The sequence below is a fragment of the Coregonus clupeaformis genome, chromosome 16 (genome assembly GCF_020615455.1).
Source record: "Coregonus clupeaformis isolate EN_2021a chromosome 16, ASM2061545v1, whole genome shotgun sequence".
Taxonomy (NCBI): domain Eukaryota; kingdom Metazoa; phylum Chordata; class Actinopteri; order Salmoniformes; family Salmonidae; genus Coregonus; species Coregonus clupeaformis.
Window position 1 is genome coordinate 43042581 of NC_059207.1, and position 19644 is coordinate 43062224.

The following is a 19644-nucleotide window of genomic DNA, read 5'->3' on the forward strand; positions in this document are numbered from 1 at the left end:
CTTGGCCATAGTGGAGTTTGGAGTGTGACTGTTTGAGGGTGTGGACAGGTGTCTTTTATACTGATAACAAGTTCAAACCGGTGCCATTAATACAGGTAACGAGTGGAGGACAGAGGAGCCTCTTAAAGAAGAAGTTACAGGTCTGTGAGAGCCAGAAATATTGCTTGTTTGTAGGTGACCAAATACTTATTTTCCACCATAATTTGCAAATAAATTCATTAAAAATCCTACAATGTGATTTTCTGGATTTTTTTTCTCAATTTGTCTGTAATAGTTGACGTGTACCTATGATTAAAATTACAGGCCTCTCTCATCTTTTTAAGTGGGAGAACTTGCACAATTGGTGGCTGAATAAATACTTTTTTTCCCCCACTGTATCACATGAATATTGCAGTGTTGTGCCAAGTCCATTCCCAAACAACACATTTCCACTATTTCAAGTAGATATAAAGAGAGTCAAGTATTGCTACACATTTGAAAATTCCAACCCTGACGATGTTTTGCTTCTTCTTCTCGGATTGATGTCTGCTCAGAGAGATGGGTCCCGATTCTCCACCCTAGTGTGCACTTGCACAATACGGTAGAAAGGTGGAGAATCTGGACACAGCCCTTAGTAAGGTAGATAAAGCCTGGTCAGACAGGAAACAGGAAGTTTCAAAATGTCAAGTCATCCCCCGCTGACTGTGGAGGTCAGAAGAAATCCTGAGGACCCAGGTGAATTATAATAGGAGTGGCAATTGTCTGTGGCTGGTAAAAGGCACTGTCAATGTACAAACCACCTAGACAGACAGACAGACAGACAGACAGAGAAGGGGAGGGAGCAGAGAGACCGTGGTTACAACCATGGCCTGTAGGAAGCAGTTACACACTAGACATGAGGCCATTTTTGGTCATGATAATGTGGTGTGATTCTGGAGTGATTTGCTGTGTTGGATTAGGTGAAGAATGGGAGAGGATTGCGGTGGAGATAAAGTGGTGACATGGGTCTCGCTGTGAATTTCAGAATGTTAGGCAGGTCACAAAGTACTGGTGCTCAACTGGTGAATATATATATTTTTTTTTTGTGTATATTTTACATTTACATTTTATCTCAAAATAAGTCTCAAACAACTCAAGTAATCAATTAAATGTATAGATTAGGAACAAAATACGTATTAATAACAAAAATGTATGGACAACCAATATCCAACGAACAAGATAGATTTTACAGTGCATTCATTCAAGTATTTTTGTACCCTTCAAAATATAACATAATTCCAAAGAAAAAACTAACTAACAAAATATTAAATCAAAACAATCCTATCGTATTTTTTTTAAGTTTCTCTGTCTAAGTTGTACACATAGGGGTGAAAAGCTGTCCTAAATCGTGTAGTAGTGGTGGGAGACAGTGAAGACTGTGGACAATTGTAGAACAGGGAACATTACTGAGGGCATTCTTGAGCAAAAACCTACAAAGAAAATAAAACAAACGTAGTCTATCCATTCAAATTAAACTTAGAACATAGTCTAGCCCTGTGTATCCGCCAAGTGGGCTGTATCGCTAAAGAGAAAAAATGGAAAGGTGCGGATTAAATGTGGATCTCACATTTGACTGTTCTGTGTCTGACCACCCTCATTAAGAAATCAGGAAACCAGAAAATGGAAAGGTGAGCTGGAACAACAAGCACATGCATGACACTGTCTAGTAGCTGCTGGCCCCTGCTTACCATAGGCAGGGAAGGGAGCTGCAGGACCATAGCCATATGGAGCTCCATAGTCTGAAAACAGAGGTCAAAGAACTTGGGTTACAGGAGCAGTATTTATACACTGAGTATACCAAACATTAGGAACATCTTCCTAATACTCCAGATGCATGACCTCCCAGTAATTTATTGGGTAAAAAACCACCAACGTTTCGGCATTACTGTGCCTTGTGAAGAAGGCACAGTAATGCCGAAACGTTGGTGGTTTTTTACCCCATAGATTACTGGGAGGTTATACATATGTGTGACTCGTTGTTTTTATAGCTTACAGTTTATTCACCGTTGGTCAGCACCTCTACACTAAATAATTTTCTCTGAGAGTGTGCCAGCTCATGCTTTTATTAGACATTCTTGATACACACAGGAAACTGTTCAGCGTGAAAAACCAAGCAGCGTTGCAGTTCTTGACACACACCGGTGCGCCTGGCACCTACTACCATACACCGTTCAAAGGCACTTAAATATTTTGTCTTGTTCATTCACCCTCAAAATGGCACATACACAATCCATGTCTCAAGGCTTAAAAGTCCTTCTATAACCAGTCTCCTCCACTTCATCTACACTGATTGAAGTGGATTTAACAAGTGACATCAATAACGTCATAGCTTTCAACTGGATTCACCTGGTCAGTCTGTCATGGAAAGAGCAGATGTTCTTAATGTTTTGTATACTCAGTGTATAGCGACAACCTAACAGACACCAGGATTGGAGTCAATTCCATTTAAATTCCAGTCAATTCAGAAAGTAAAACAAATTCCAAAAAAATCTAAATGTTCACAATTTAAAAGCACTGAAGAGAATTGGAATTCCAGTGTTCTTCCTGTATTGACTGGAATTTAAATGGAATTGACCCCAACCCCGACGGACCACGCACTTACACACCAAGCCCCTGGTCTTACCTAGTGGGAGGTACCCATGGGTAGGAGGAGCGCTGATGTAGGGTGCTCTGTGCATCACTGGCCTGCTTCTAGGCCTGCTGTGGGCATGGACTGGGATAGACACGGTTGACGACACAGTTCTCGTCACCTGCAAACACACACATTCATTACGGTTATGGCATCACCTTTCCACACATTTCTTTACATTCGGACGTATGCTGCAGGACTAATATGCTAATATGAATTATATGGATGTGCTGACTGATGTTTTTCCACTCACCGGTGTGGTGGGCCTCCTTTTCTTGTTGCGGGGGTCTTTTGAATCAGAGAAGAGTCTCTTCAAAGCAGCGAGGGCGGCACTAGCCTTTGCTGCTTTCTTATTGGGCCCAGAGCCTCGGAACTTCTGTTTATCAACTTCCACCTACAGTACACACCACATACTGTCAATCATTCAGAACTACATTAGGGCCATTTCACTGCCCAGTGAAATAGCAGGGTTCTAGATTAGTTTTTCCTGTCAGATGAAAATAATGTAAAGTAAAAAGTCAAGCAAGTGCTAGGCTGTCGTGTGTGTGTGTGGATAAAGACCTCTATGATGAAGCGTTTGTCATAGCTGCCGCCAGTCTCTGATATGAGTTGGTACTTCAGGCCTCTGCGTTTCTCGTTCAGCTCCATCACTGGGTTCTTGCCCCCTGCCGTGAGGAGAGGGCCGGGGATGCGGGCCTAGGGACGATAATAGGGGGGAAATCACTACCTCTGTATAGTTCAACTGAGCACTGTTGTTAGAGATGAGTCCAGTCGGTGAACCACACAAAACATTCATTAGGGATGTACACCAATCTAACATATAAGCAATCACAATGAAAGTCAACAGACAATCTGGACCTGAATACTGAGTTTTCAAATTCTGCTATGATATAGAACAAGTAGTCATGTTAGTGTGACGGTTGTGTGGTTACCTCGTGTTGTTAGTGTGACGGTTGTGTGGTTACCTCGTGTTGTTAGTGTGACGGTTGTGTGGTTACCTCGTGTTGTTAGTGTGACGGTTGTGTGGTTACCTCGTGTTGTTAGTGTGACGGTTGTGTGGTTACCTCGTGTTGTTAGTGTGACGGTTGTGTGGTTACCTCGTGTTGTTAGTGTGACGGTTGTGTGGTTACCTCGTGTTGTTAGTGTGACGGTTGTGTGGTTACCTTGTGTTGTTAGTGTGACGGTTGTGTGGTTACCTCGCATGTGTCTGTGGAGGAGCTGACAGAGTTGCTTCTGGAGCTGGTGGACATTCTGTCGTTTCTCTCACTTATGTGGTTGCGTCCCTCGCCGTCAGACCTCTCGTCAGCGCTCAGGGAGTCCAGGTCCACATCGAAGCCAGCTGGGTAACCAAGTGCCTGTAGGACCTGAAGAACATCAGCAAGAGGACCATAAAGGGGTGGTCAAATAATATGCACTGTAAGATCTAGAGGAGCAGCACTTGCTATCATGGTAGAGCGCACACAACAGTTTTGTCATATCTGCCATGAGTCAATGTAATACTGTCCGTGTCACAGTGCTACAGTGCATGTACAGATGATTCTCCATCTTTGTTCAAAATCCACTTCTCTGTCCTCTGCCTGTCCTAACTGTTAGTCTTCATCCTCTCGTAACATGTATTCCATTCACAGGAGGCTGCTGAGGGATAAACAAATGGAATCACAGGAGGTTGGTGGCACCTTAATTGGGAGAATGGGCTCATAATAATGTCCGGAACGGAGCAAATGGAATGGCATCTTATTCCATACCACTGATTCCGCTCCAGCCATTACCACAAGCCCATTCTCCCCAATTAAGGTGCCACCAACCTCCTGTGATTCCATTTGTTTATCCCATGACATTTAAAGAAATAGGTTTGTTACCTTAAGTGCTACTTTTAGTTTGGCAGTCTTCTTGGAAGCGCCAGAGGCCTCGTGGACAGTGCCCTGGATGTCCACAGACATGGTAAAGACAGGAGAGTGGACCTGGCCGGACTGGGACAACAGCTTGTACTGCAGCCCCGGGTGGACCTGGTTCAGTCTCATCAGGGCATTCATGGGGTGGTTGGGTTCCGTCATCTCACTGTCCAGAACTAGGAGGAGGAAACATGGAGACCACACAGGCTTTCAATAACATCAATCAAAAGTATGTGGTACATTGTGATTCTGAACAACTGAGTAGCTTCATTCTGTACAGTACTTTCTAGGTCTAATTCTGTACTAGATCAGCACGGCAGGTGTTCAAGGTGTGTTCTAATCTAAATACCCAGGCAGACGCGGAGTAATATTGAGGGAGGGAACAGGTATGTCAGAGTGGGAGGTGGTGGTAATACATGGAGAGCGTCCTGTAATGTAGGTAGGGTGTCCTGTAATGTATTGAGCATTCGGAAAGTATTCAGACCCCTTGACTTTTTCCACATTTTGTTACGTTACAGCCTTATTCTAAAATTGATGAATTTTTTTCCCCATCAATCTACACACAATACCCCATAATGACAAAGCAAAAACAGGTTCATGGAAAATCTTACAAAATAAGTATTCAGACCCTTTACTCAATTCTTTGTTGAAGCACTTTTGGCAGTGATTACAGCAGAGTATTCTTGGGTATGACGCTACAAGCTTGAAACACCTGTATTTGGGGAGTTTCTCCCATTCTTCTCTGCAGATCCTCTCAAGCTCAGTCAGGTTGGATGGGGAGCGTCACTGCACAGCTATTTTCAGGTCTCTCCAGAGATGTTAGCTCTGGTATCATGTCCGGGCTCTGGCTGGGCCACTCAAGGACATTCAGAGACTTGTCACGAAGCCACTCTTGCGTTGTCTTGGCTGTGTGCTTAGTGTCGTTGTCCTGTTGGAAGGTAAACCTTGGCAACAGTTTGAGGTCCTGAGTGCTCTGGAGCAGATTTTCATCAAGGATCTCTCTGTACTTTGCACCGTTCATCTTTCCCTCGATCCTGCCGCTGAAAAACATCCCCACAGCATGATGCTGCCACCACCATGTTTCACCGTAGGGATGGTGCCAGGTTTCCTCCAGATGTGACGCTTGGCATTCAGGCCAAAGAGTTCAATCTTGGTTTCATCAGACCAGAATCTTGTTTCTCATGGTCTGAGAGTATTTAGGTGTCTTTTGGCAAACTCCAAGCGGACTGTCATGTGCCTTTTACTGAGGAGTGGCTTCCGTCTGGCCACACTACCATAAAGGCCTGATTGGAGGAGTGCTGCATAGATGGTTGTCCTTCTGGAAGGTTCTCCCATCTTCACAGAGGAACTCTGGAGCTCTGTCAGAGTGCCCTTCGGTCACCTCCCTGACCAAGGCTCTTCTCCCCCGATTGCACAGTTTGGCTGGGCAACAAGCTCTAGGAAGAGTCTTGGTGGTTCCAAACTTCTTCCATTTAAGAATGAAGGAGGCCACTGTGTTCTTGGGGACCTTCAATGTGCATACATTTTTTTGTACCCTTACCCAGATCTGTGCCTCGACACAATCCTGTCTCAGAGCTCTACGGACAACTCCTTCGACCTCATGGCTTGGTTTTTGCTCTAACATGCACTGTCAACCATGGGACCTTATATAGACAGGTGTGTGCCTTTCCAAATCAAGTTTCCCAAGATGGCGTAGTAGTGCAGTTGTGTTTTTATCGTCTGTCTGTAAATAGCCTGTAAATACCCTAATTTTTTCGTACATATTTCCCTATCAGACTTTTCATCCTTCTACAAGATATACTTTCCTGCAACCCGCCTCACTCAATGTGGAACGGATTCTATTATTGACTTACCTTGACTCGCTGTTATCTAGAATCTAGAATCTCCAGTTGAAACTAGCTAGCCAGCTAACTAGCTACTTGCTATTAGCCACAGCTAGCGGTGTTTCACCCAGAACATTTTTTTTTTTTTTCTGCGGGATTAATTTTAATCACTGGACATTGATCACCGGATATTCGGCCAGTCTGCACAGCGCGTTATCGACCCAGAACATATCAGTTTTTCCGCCGGAATCACTGAATCACTGGACCTTTAACTCCGGATTCATCGCTACCAGCTAGCTTCAACTAAATGGACGCTGTGGTCTGGCTAATCATCCTGAACTAGGCCCATCGCCCGGCTATCTACCTCTCTGTCAACCGGACGGGACCACCTAGTGTTGACACGGAGCCCCGCCGATCCTACACGACTGGTCTGCCGACGAAATCGTCTGATGTGGTTACGACGTTAACCACGAAGATTCCATCCATCTGATAGCCCTGGCCCGCTAGCACACGCTAGCCGTGGCCTCTTACTAGTGCTTCACCACCGGACCTTATGATAACTCAGCTATACAGCTGATATCTGCTGGACTGTTCCTTTTTACGGTACTACATCCTGTTTATGTTTAGCCTCAGCCCAAACATGGTTAGTTTATTGTTGTTTCGGTTATTTCTAATTGTACTATATCACTGTAGACCCCCCCAGCCTAGCTAAACCTGCCTTAGATAGCTCATTTGCACCTCCCCCTATACACGCGGAGACCGACTCAATTGATGACTCTAGCGATGCTATCTCTTTCATTGTTACCCAACGCTTAGGGTTACCTCCACTTTACTCATATCCTTCCATATCCTTGTCTGTACATAATGCCCTGAATCTTTTCTATAACACCCGGAAATCTGCCCCCTTTATTCTATGTACCCAACGCACTAGAAGACCAGTTCTTAAAGCCTTTAGCCGTATCCTTATTCTAGTCCTCCTCTGTTCCTCTGGTGATGTAGAGGCTAACCCAGGCCCTGCAGCCCTCAGTATCACTCCTACTCCCCAGGCGCTATCATTTGATGACTTCTGTAATCGCAAAAGTCTTGGTTTCTTGCACATAAATATCAGAAGTCTACTTCCTAAGTTTGAGTTATTCACTGCGTTAGCACACTCTGCCAACCCTGATGTTCTAGCAGTGTCTGAATCCTGGCTCAGGAAGGCCACCAAAAATTCTGAAATGTCCATCCCCAACTATAACATTTTCCGTCTAGATAGAACTGCCAAAGGGGGGTGGAGTTGCAATCTACTGTAGAGATAGCCTGCAGAGCTCTATCATACTATCCAGGTCTGTGCCCAAACAGTTTGAGCTTCTACTTCTAAAAATCCACCTTTCCAGAAATAAGTCTCTCACTGTTGCCGCTTGCTACAGACCCCCCTCAGCCCCCAGCTGTGCCCTGGACACCATATGTGAATTGATTGCCCCCCATTTATCCTCAGAGTTTGTACTGCTTGGTGACCTAAATTGGGATATGCTTAATACCCCAGCCATCCTACAATCCAAGCTAGATGCCCTCAACCTCACGCAAATTATCAACGAACCTACCAGGTACAACCCTAAATCCGTAAACATGGGTACCCTCATAGATATCATCCTGACTAACATACCCTCTAAATACACCTCAGCTGTCTTCAACCAGGATCTCAGCGATCACTGCCTTATTGCCTGCGTCCGTAACGGGTCCGCGGTCAAACGACCACCCCTCATCACTGTCAAACGCTCCCTAAAACACTTTAGCGAGGAGGCCTTCCTAATTGACCTGGCCCAGGTATCCTGGATGGATATAGATCTCATTCCGTCAGTAGAGGATGCCTGGTTGTTCCTTAAAAGTAATTTCCTCTCAATCTTAAATAAACATGCCCCATTCAAAAATACAGAACTAAGAACCGATATAGCCCCTGGTTCTCCTCAGACTTGACTGCCCTTGACCAGCACAAAAACATCCTGTGGCGTACAACATTAGCATCAAATAGCCCCCGCGATATGCAACTTTTCAGGGAAGTTAGGAACCAATATACACAAGCAGTCAGGAAAGCAAAGGCTAACTTTTTCAAACAGAAATTTGCATCCTGTAGCACTAACTCCAAAAAGTTTTGGGACACTGTAAAGTCCATGGAGAATAAGAGCACTTCCTCCCAGCTGCCCACTGCACTGAGGCTAGGAAACACTATCACCACCGATAAATCTACAATAATCGAGAATTTCAACAAGCATTTTGCTACAGCTGGCCATGCTTTCCATCTGGCTACCACTAACCCGGCCACCAACTCTGCACCCTCTGCTGCAACTTGCCCATGCCCCCCGCTTCTCCTTCACACAAATTCAGACAGCTGATGTTTTGAAAGCGCTGCAAAATCTGGACCCCTACAAATCAGCTGGGCTAGACAATCTGGACACTTTCTTTCTAAAACTAGCCGCCGAAATTGTCGCTACCCCTATTACTAGTCTGTTCAACCTCTCTTTCATAACGTCTGAGATCCCCAGAGATTGGAAAGCTGCCGCGGTCATCCCCCTCTTCAAAGGGGGTGACACTCTAGATCCAAATTGCTACAGACCTATATCCATCCTGCCCTGCCTTTCGAAAGTATTCGAAAGCCAAGTTAACAAACAGATAATCGACCATTTCGAATACCACCGTACCTTCTCCGCTATGCAATCCGGTTTCGAGCTGGTCACGGGTGCACTTCAGCCACGCTCAAGGTCCTAAACGATATTATAACCGCGATTGATAATAGACAGTACTGTGCAGCCGTCTTCATCGACCTGGCCAAGGCTTTCGACTCTGTCAACCACCGCATTCTTATTGGCAGACTAAATAGCCTTGGTTTCTCAAATGACTGCCTCGCCTGGTTCACCAACTACTTCTCAGATAGAGTTCAGTGTGTCAAATCGGAGGGCCTGTTGTCTGGACCTATGGCAGTCTCTATGGGGGTGCCACAGGGTTCAATTCTTGGGCCGACACTTTTCTCCGTGTATATCAATGATGTCGCTCTTGCTGCTGGTGACTCTCAGATCCACCTCTACGCAGACGACACCATTTTGTATACATCTGGCCCTTCATTGGACACTGTGTTAACAAACCTCCAAACGAGCTTCAACGCCATACAACAATCCTTCAGTAGCCTCCAACTGCTCTTAAACACTAGTAAAACTAAATGCATGCTTTTCAATCGAACGCTGCTGGCACCCGCCCACCCGACTAGAATCACCACTCTCGACGGGTCTGACCTAGAGTATGTGGACAACTACAAATACCTAGGTGTCTGGTTAGACTGTAAACTCAACTTCCAGACTCACATAAAGAATCTCCAATCCAAAGTTAAATCTAGAATCGGCTTCCTATTTCGCAACAAAGCCTCCTTCACTCATGCTGCCAAACATGCCCTCGTAAAACTGACTATCCTACCGATCCTTGACTTCGGCGATGTCATTTACAAAATAGCCTCCAACACTCTACTCAGCAAATTGGATGTAGTCTATCACAGTGCCATCCGTTTTGTCTCCAAAGCCCCATACACTACCCACCACTGTGACCTGTACGCTCTTGTTGGCTGGTCCTCACTACATGTTCGTCGTCAAACCCACTGGCTCCAGGCCATCTATAAATCACTGCTAGGCAAATCCCCGCCTTATCTTAGCTCATTGGTCACCATAGCAGCACCCACCCGTAGTCTGCGCTCCAGCAGGTATATCTCACTGGTCATTCCCAAAGCCAACACCTCCTTTGGCCGCCATTCCTTCCAGTTCTCTGCTGCCAATGACTGGAACGAATTGCAAAAATCTCTGAAGCTGGAGACTCTTATCTCCCTCAATAACTTTAAGCATCAGTTGTCAGAGCACCTTACCGATCACTGCACCTGTACACAGCCCATCTGAAATTAGCCCACCCAACTACCTCATCCCTATATTGTTATTTATTTTGCTCTTTTGCACCCCAGTATCTCTATTTGCACATAATCTCTTGCACATCTAGCATTCCAGTGTTAATACTTTTGTAATTATTCTGCACTATAGCCTATTTACTGCCTTACCTCCATAACTTGCTACATTTGCACACACTGTATATATATTTTCTGTTGTATTTCTGACTTTATGTTTTTTTACCCCATATGTAACTCTGTGTTGTTGTTTTTTTTTGTTATTGCACTACTATGCTTTATCTTGGCCAGGTCGCAGTTGTAAATGAGAACCTGTTCTCAACTGGCTTACCTGGTTAAATAAAGGTGAAATAAAAAATTAAAAAATGTCCAATCAATTGAATTTACCACAGGTGGACTCCAATCAAGTTGTAGAAACATCTCAAGGATGATCAATGGAAACAGGATGCACCTGAGCTCAATTTCGAGTCTGTAAATAAGGTATTTCTGTTTAAATGTTTCTAATAAATGTGCAAAAAAAATTTTTTAAACAGTTTTCACTTTGTCATTATTGGGTATTGTGTGTAGATTGATGAGGAAAACAATATTTGAATCAATTTTAGAATAAGGCTATAACGTAACAAAACAAAGGGTCTGAATACTTTCCTGTGAGAGGTAGGGTTTCTTGTGAGAGGTAGGGTGTCCTGTGAGAGGTAGGGTGTCCTGTGAGAGGTAGGGTGTCCTGTGAGAGGTAGGGTGTCCTGTGAGAGGTAGGGTGTCCTGTGAGAGGTAGGGTGTCCTGTGAGAGGTAGGGTGTCCTGTGAGAGGTAGAGAGATAATTGTGTGAGACTGCCTGGAGGGGGGGATTAATCCCCAGTCCATTTCAACTCCCATCTCTCAGTCACCTGCTTTGAACTGTGGGAGATTAAAGCCCTGTGGGATTGGTGTCACAGTGAGGGGGTATTTAATTACATCCTTACTAGTCATGAGGGGTGGGTGAGAGGTGGTATGGGATGAATACCCCACTCAAAATGCTGTTTTTGAGTAATGACATTCTGGAATGTACCAGAGTTCTTGTATGGTCAATGGGCATAGGCTGATCTTCAGAAAGACTATGCTTCTACATTACTTCAAGTTGTTCTCCAGGCTGAATAGAGAGGAAAAGGATTCAGATCAGTTGAGCCAGAGCAACAGTGAATCTGACCTCTCATCAGGTTGTGTTTCGTCTTCTTGAAGACTTGTCTGTCGTAAGTGTGTCCATCTTCATGCTGCCTTTTCTGACAGGTTCCTGTGGAACACAAAGTATGGATTCACCTTCAGGAGAGCAGATACCACCTGAGATCTCTGTATTTACACACACTCACATGTGGATACACACACCTTTTTTGTCTAACCCTGAGAGTCTGTGTGAGGGTTTGGTTGGAGGGAGAGGATTCATATTCAGAACCTTATAAAGCTGTCCGAAGGCCAGGAGACGTAGCGCATGCTGAAACACACAGAAGAAACACAGTATTAAAACACCACACAGAATGAGGGCACAAAACTAGAGTCAAAAACACCCACAACCCCTCTAGGAAAGAGTGACACTAGAAATACCTACTAGGATGTAATTAACTTTTGAATTAAATGGAAAATTATCAATCAATAGTGTGTATTTAACCTATAAGAATTGTTTTAAGGTCATACCAAGGATCATTTTGCTATTAGATTTTTAATTTTAAGACCCCTTGAATTATCAAAAATGTGATTAAAATTTTTATTTGGCCTTACTGCTATTAGCCCCTACAAAAACAGCTTCACTACATGGAACAGATAGTCCCCCACCCAAAATAACTAAAGGAAGTTTGTTCTGAACTCTCTATCCTACATCTGAGTTTATTTTTTTTTTTTTACATGTATTTAACCCCTTATTTTTGTCACTAAACAGTCTCCATATATACACAGTACTTCCATACATTTCTTTGAACTGGTACCGGGGGAACTTCAGATGAGTCTTGTGAGGCCTGTGGGCGTCTCACCTTTACACAGATGGGTCATACCAGTTTTTTTTTGTTGCCCAAACCGTTCGGACGCTACAGACGTCTGTGAGAAGACCGATTTTTGGGATGTCTGACAAACAGCGCTCTAGCTCCGTCACCACAGATGCGGAAGTGCGACATAGGCAGATGCAGTGGATTGAGACGCATCCAATGCAGATATATTTAGCTTAAACCGTCAGATGTTATGGGGAAATCGACTTAAGGGGGTTAAGTCATTTTATTGGATTGGGAAAAGTTTTTACATTGGGAGCAGATTCACACTCACAACAACGTCGACTTACTGTACAGTGCAAGGACGAACAGATTTCATCCTGTCTGGAGCGAGAAATGGAGAGATCCTCACCTTCCTCTACCATCCCTATACCATCACATTGCAATCTGCTCAGGGCCAGGGTCAGTCTAGAAGTGTTTCATGTAGTAAGCAGCACTAAGCACTGCTGGTGTGCTGGGAGTGCTTTCCCACGCTCATTAGTGGGCTCATCGTCAGTCTCCTCTCCTCAGCTCCAAGGGGCTGTAGAGGTCGAGTCTGAAGTGCTGCAGTAGCACTGATCTAACGACAGACCTGGACTGGGCCTCTGGAGTGGCCGTACCAACATCATCCAATCAATGTTGGGGGGAAGGTAACAACGAGGAGAGCAGTGTAATTTCTTTCCTGATGTATACAAGTCTGACTTTACAGTATTGTAGGTGTGTAAATGTCTAGATGTATTGTTAAGGTGTCTCACCTGTGCGTTGTGAGTGATAGCCTCAGCCTGTTGGCCAGTGATCACTGACAAGGTGTCTGTTGGCTCCATCTCACAGGGGTCGTGAACTCCCGGCCCATCTGGAACAGCAGTCAAAAATCAAACATTCAAAAAGCTTCTTACATTGTCTGGGCTTACTGGGCTAGTGAATGGACGAGTAATATTTTTATTTAACCTTTATTTAACCAGAAAGTCCCAATTAAATGCAGACCTCTTTCCCAGGGGAGATCTGGATATAAAACCTCCTAGTCCCTGTGACTAACCTGGGAGGAGGATCCCTGAGGCGATGCACTCCATGACCCTGCGCAGGGCCTCTCCGGGCCCCAGGGGCCGGTTACAGGTGGCTATGGCCTTCTCACAGATCAGCTCTATGGGCTGTCGAGAGAGAGAGAATAGATAGAGAGAGAAAGAGAACAGATCAGCTCTATGGGCTGTAGGGGGAGAGAGGGAGAGAGACAACAGATCAGCTGTATGGGGGGGGAGAAAGAGAGAGAAAGATCTGTTCTCTTTCTCTATCTGTTCTCGATGACATCAACATGTACAGCACAAAATATACATTATGTACTCTCACACACCTCTTCCTCCTCTCCCTGGACCACTTACCCATCCTTTGAGAGGCTCCCACACAGTTTGTCTGTTGCACATGTCTCTGAGAATACGCATGACGATGACACATGACTTCAGATCTGTCACTCTGGCCTACATGGGGGAGCGACAAGACAATGTGAACATACTCTAAATACGTTTAAAGTCCAGTGATGCTAAAACAACATGTACAGTCTACCAAAAGGATTCCTCAATCCTTCAGTCATACAAAGGATATTAGGGGAGAGTGGGGTAAGTTGAGCCAAATGGGTAAGTTGAGCCAAACTTGTTTCTAGGAAACCATAAAACAAAATTAGTCATTTGACCAAATATTTAGGAAGAGGTCAATAAACGCAACATGTAAAGTGTTGGTCCCATTTTTCATGAGCTGAAATAAAAGATCCCAGAAATGTTCCATACGCACAAAAAGGTTATTTCGCTAAAATGTTTTGCCCAAATTTGTTTACATCACTGTAAGTGAGCATTTCTCCTTTGCCAAGATAATCCATCCACCGAACAGGTGTGGCATATCAAGAAGCTGATTAAACAGCATGATCATTACACAGGTGCACCTTGTGCTGGGGACAATAATAATAATCATCATCATCATCATCATCATCACAACACTATGCCACAGATTCCTCAAGTTTTGAGGGTGCGTGCAGTTGGCATGCTGACTAAGAATGTCCACCAGAGATGTTGGCAGAGAACTGAATGTTCATTTCAACATCTTTTTAGAGAATTTGGCAGTACGTCCAACCGGCCTGACAACCGCAGACCACGTGTAACCACGCCAGCCCAGGACCTCCACATCTGGCTTCTTCACCTGCGGGATCGTCTGAGACCAGCCACCAGACAAAAGATGAAACTGTGGGTTTGCACAACTGAAGAATGTCTGCACAAACTGTCAGAAACCGTCTCAGGGAAGCTCATTTTTATATGCCATTTAGCAGACGCTTTTATCCAAAGCAACTTACAGTCATGTGTGCATACATTTTTACGTATGGGTGGTCCCGGGGATCGAACCCACTACCATCTGCGTGCTCGTTGTCCTCACCAGGGTCTTGACCGGACTGCAGTTCGGCGTCGTAACAGACTTCAGCTCACCTTCGATGTCAACTGGCATGCTGTAGAAGTGTGCTCTTCACTGATGAATCCCGGCTTCAACTGTACCGTGCAGATGGCAGACAGAGTATATGGCGTCGTGTGGGCGAGCGGTTTGCTGATGTCAACGTTGTGAAGAGAGTGGCGGTGGGGTTATGGTATGGACAGACATAAGCTACGGACAACAAACACAATTGTATTTTATCGATGGCAATTTGAATGCATAGAGATATCATTACGGGATCCTGAGGCCCATTGTCATGCCATTCATCCACTGCCATCACCTCATGTTTCAGCATGATAATGCACGGCCTCATGTCCCAAAGATCTGTAAACAATTCCTGGAACATTAAAATGTCCCAGTTCTTCCATGGCCTGCATACTCACCAGACATGTTACGCATTGAGCATGTTTGGGATGCTCTGGATCAACGTGTACGACAGCATTTTCCAGTTCCCAACAATATCCAGCAACTTCGCACAGCCATTGAAGAGGAGTGAGATAACATTCCACAGGCCACAATCAACAGCCTGATCAACTCTATGCGAAAGAGATGTGTCGCGCTGCTTGAGGCAAATGGTCACACCAGATACTGACTGGTTTTCTGATCCACGCCCCTACCTTATTTTTAAGGTATCTGTGACCAACAGATGCATATCTGTATTCCCAGTCAAGTGAAATCCATAGATTAGGGCCTGATTAATTTATTTCAATTGACTGATTTCCATATGAACTGTAACTCATGTTGCATTTATATTATTTTTAGTGTAGATCATTTTAAGATTGTTCTATACATCATCTATAAGCTACAATATGAAAGTGCATTCTTGTAGCTATGTGGGCTAATATAGTATAAACGTTTGCATTGCATTAAGTTGAGCCAATAGCCATGGGGTAAGTTGAACCAATGGCACATGTTATCTTCCCAGACGTAATGCAAGGCATTATCGCTGTGATATGAGGTAACAACAGGGCCTATGTTAAAAGTGTTAAGAAAGTACAACGTGTTTGTTAGGCGTTAAGGCTGTGTTAAAAGATGCTTAAAATTATTAAAATCGACAAAAATGCATTTGTGATTGTGTTGAATTGTGTTTGGGAAATAAAGATAGACATGGTTGTAAAAAGGTAGTGTTAATATTTCATTCAGGACAGAAATGTGTAGGCGGTTTAACTTACCCCATACCCGAGTAAGTGGTGTCAAGATACCACTTTTTTGAACAAGCATGTTTTAATCTGTAATGTTTACATTAATTCTGATTTTTCCAGGGATACAAAACATCCTGAAATATATGTATATATATTTTTGAGAAAGAATGCTAGATTTCCCTTGACGGAGTGATGCTGAATGTAAAACATTTCAAAACTTAGCCCACTCTCCCCTAAGCCATTTAATGTTCCCCAAATATCCCCCTAAGGAGCAAACTGTTCTATATGAATGAGATATGAATTGAATATCAAACCATAAAATCAGAACAGACCTGGAACCATTTGGTGTGTCTGAGTGTTGCCAGGGCGGCCTGGCACCGTCGCCCGTCCAGCACCTCATCAAACTCCTCCACGCCTTTCTCTGGAGAGAGGGACAGGATGAGGACATGTATTGTGTTGGCCTAGTGTACCTTCAGAAAGACTGCCACACAGACACAGGCTGCATCTGAAATGGTACCCTATTACCTATGCAGGCGCTGGTAAAAAGTAGAGCACTTTAGGGAATAGGCTGCCATTTAGGATGTATCCACAGACACACAGGCAAGTTTAGGGAATAGGGTGCCATTTAGGACAGATACCCTACAGGCAAGTAGGGTGGCCGGCTATAATTAGCATCCCACTGATCTGATAGAATGAGTTGAGGGGAAATTCTAGAGTTTGAAAGTTTCTGTGATTTTTCCCCTCCTGCACAGAAGCTGACAGAACTGTTACAGGAGTAAATGTGAGCACATGCATGCTTCTGCTGTGGCCCTGCCGGATGGACACTCAGTCTGGATGCAGTTCAGTGGCACTGAGATGGCTTCACCACCAGATTAGTGTGTTGTCAGTTCAGTGCAGGACAACGAAAATGAGAGCATGGCCACATCTCAGGACACATGACAGATATTTTAGATGGGAAGAATGTAAGGGGATAATGTCTGGAGATTAGTTCTGTAACTATTGTCTCGAGGATCTCAAGGATGTTTAGAGAAGTAGTTGGAAAGCCTTGGAATTGAAATTGTAAAATGGAATTGAGTCATAATTTAATTAGTTTGTCATGTATTGTAGTAGGACGCCATGCTAGTATTTTCTGTCTTGCAGGTCGATCAGATGTTTATGTTTACTAAAGAGTTTCCACACAGGCTTCCTGTGGGATCAACCCTGCCGTGCCATGGCTGGAACTGAGCCGTGGGAGAAAATAAAACGCAACGGCAGAACGATAGAACATAAACATCAGAGTGAGGACGCCACCCTAGAAAGGAAGTGAAGGCTCAGTTTCTCGGGAGCAGCTAGCTAGGAGGTGATTGCTCTGGGCCGAACAAACGGACTGCAGACCACACTAAAGAACTCCGAGCTTAGTAAGAGAGATAACCTCTCCATCTCCCCCAAATAATTTATGTGGCAAATTGGCAATGGAATTCACATTCAATTACAACATCTACTGTATATACAGTGGGGGAAAAAAGTATTTAGTCAGCCACCAATTGTGCAAGTTCTCCCACTTAAAAAGATGAGAGGCCTGTAATTTTCATCATAGGTACACGTCAACTATGACAGACAAATAGAGAAAAAAAATCCAGAAAATCACATTGTAGGATTTTTTATAAATTTATTAGCAAATTATGGTGGAAAATAAGTATTTGGTCACCTACAAACAAGCAAGATTTCTGGCTCTCACAGACCTGTAACTTATTCTTTAAGAGGCTCCTCTGTCCTCCACTCGTTACCTGTATTAATGGCACCTGTTTGAACTTGTTATCAGTATAAAAGTCACCTGTCCACAACCTCAAACAGTCACACTCCAAACTCCACTATGGCCAAGACCAAAGAGCTGTCAAAGGACACCAAAAACAAAATTGTAGACCTGCACCAGGCTGGGAAGACTGAATCTGCAATAGGTAAGCAGCTTGGTTTGAAGAAATCAACTGTGGGAGCAATTATTAGGAAATGGAAGACATACAAGACCACTGATAATCTCCCTCGATCTGGGGCTCCACGCAAGATCTCACCCCGTGGGGTCAAAATGATCACAAGAACGGTGAGCAAAAGTCCCAGAACCACACGGGGGGACCTAGTGAATGACCCGCAGAGAGCTGGGACCAAAGTAACAAAGCCTACCATCAGTAACACACTACGCCGCCAGGGACTCAAATCCTGCAGTGCCAGACGTGTCCCCCTGCTTAAGCCAGTACATGTCCAGGCCCGTCTGAAGTTTGCTAGAGTGCATTTGGATGATCCAGAAGAGGATTGTGAGAATGTCATATGGTCAGATGAAACCTAAATATAACTTTTTGGTAAAAACTAAACTCGTCGTGTTTGGAGGACAAAGAACACCATACCTACTGTGAAGCATGGGGGTGGAAACATCATGCTTTGGGGCTGTTTTTCTGCAAAGGGACCAGGTCGACTGATCCGTGTAAAGGAAAGAATGAATGGGGCCATGTATCGTGAGATTTTGAGTGAAAACCTCCTTCCATCAGCAAGGGCATTGAAGATGAAACGTGGCTGGGTCTTTCAGCATGACAATGATCCCAAACACACCGCCCGGGCAACGAAGGAGTGGCTTTGTAAGAAGCATTTCAAGGTCCTGGAGTGGCCTAGCCAGTCTCCAGATCTCAACCCCATAGAACATCTTTGGAGGGAGTTGAAAGTCTGTGTTGCCCAGCGACAGCCCCGAAACATCACTGCTCTAGAGGAGATCTGCATGGAGGAATGGGCCAAAATACCAGCAACAGTGTGTGAAAACCTTGTGAAGACTTACAGAAAACATTTGACATGTGTCATTGCCAACAAAGGGTATATAACAAAGTATTGAGAAACTTTTGTTATTGACCAAATACTTATTTTCCACCATAATTTGCAAATAAATTCATTAAAAATCCTACAATGTGATTTTCTGGATTTTTTTTCCTCATTTTGTCTGTCATAGTTGACGTGTACCTATGATGAAAATTACAGGCCTCTCTCATCTTTTTAAGTGGGAGAACTTGCACAATTGGTGGCTGACTAAATACTTTTTTCCCCCACTGTAGGCCTGCAGCTAGAACCACAACCAATACTGGCTATTTCAAAAGGTACAAAAAGATCGCCCCACTCCACACAATCAAATGCCTTTTTGGCATTAATTACATTAGCTCGTACCTCTTTTTTAGAATGAGTAATTGTATTTTTTGATGGATAATTGACTCCAACCGTTGGGACAGATTCTCGCAAATATTTATATAAATGTCGACTAATGAAATTGGACGGTAAGATCCACTTATTTTTAGGTTTTAAATGTTAATTCCTTGCTTGGTTTATTGAACTGGGGAAAATAGAGCGAGTTGGAAATCAAATTGCTTTTCTGATTTCTTCAATGGCGAATTCTTGTTCTAAGATCATTAGCTTTTTAATTTAGTGGCCACACTGGCCATTTCAAATGTATGGCTAGTATTTACATTTTACATTTACATTTAAGTCATTTAGCAGACGCTCTTATCCAGAGCGACTTACAAATTGGTGCATTCACCCTATAGCCAGTGGGTTAACCACTTTACAATAATTTGTTGTTTTTTTTGTTGGGGGGGGTAGAAGGATTACTTTATCCTATCCCAGGTATTCCTTAAAGAGGTGGGGTTTCAAATGTCTCCGGAAGGTGGTGAGTGACTCCGCTGTCCTGGCGTCATGAGGGAGCTTGTTCCACCATTGGGGTGCCAGAGCAGCGAACAGTTTTGACTGGGCTGAGCGGGAAC

At 44.1% G+C, this 19644-nt stretch overlaps 1 protein-coding gene across 2 annotated transcripts in view; it reads right to left on the reverse strand.

Annotated features, from left to right (window-relative positions):
- Positions 1-442: 442 nt before the first annotated feature.
- LOC121584681 (spermatid perinuclear RNA-binding protein-like) overlaps positions 443-19644 on the reverse strand; it is a 44828-nt gene continuing 25626 nt past the window's right edge. Inside the window, exons 6-18 of one of the 2 annotated variants that reach the window (XM_041900721.2) lie at positions 16207-16295; positions 13643-13738; positions 13303-13414; positions 13022-13119; positions 11638-11743; positions 11462-11545; positions 4507-4715; positions 3844-4002; positions 3209-3343; positions 2901-3041; positions 2642-2768; positions 1707-1757; positions 443-779 (exon numbers count right to left, since the gene is read on the reverse strand). In XM_041900721.2, coding sequence (XP_041756655.1) covers positions 691-779; positions 1707-1757; positions 2642-2768; positions 2901-3041; positions 3209-3343; positions 3844-4002; positions 4507-4715; positions 11462-11545; positions 11638-11743; positions 13022-13119; positions 13303-13414; positions 13643-13738; positions 16207-16295 — 1496 coding nt within the window. In that variant the 3' untranslated portion in view covers positions 443-690. Of the gene's footprint in view, positions 780-1706; positions 1758-2641; positions 2769-2900; positions 3042-3208; positions 3344-3843; positions 4012-4506; positions 4716-11461; positions 11546-11637; positions 11744-13021; positions 13120-13302; positions 13415-13642; positions 13739-16206; positions 16296-19644 lie in introns of both variants that reach the window. The other variant, XM_041900720.2, reaches the window with a different exon arrangement.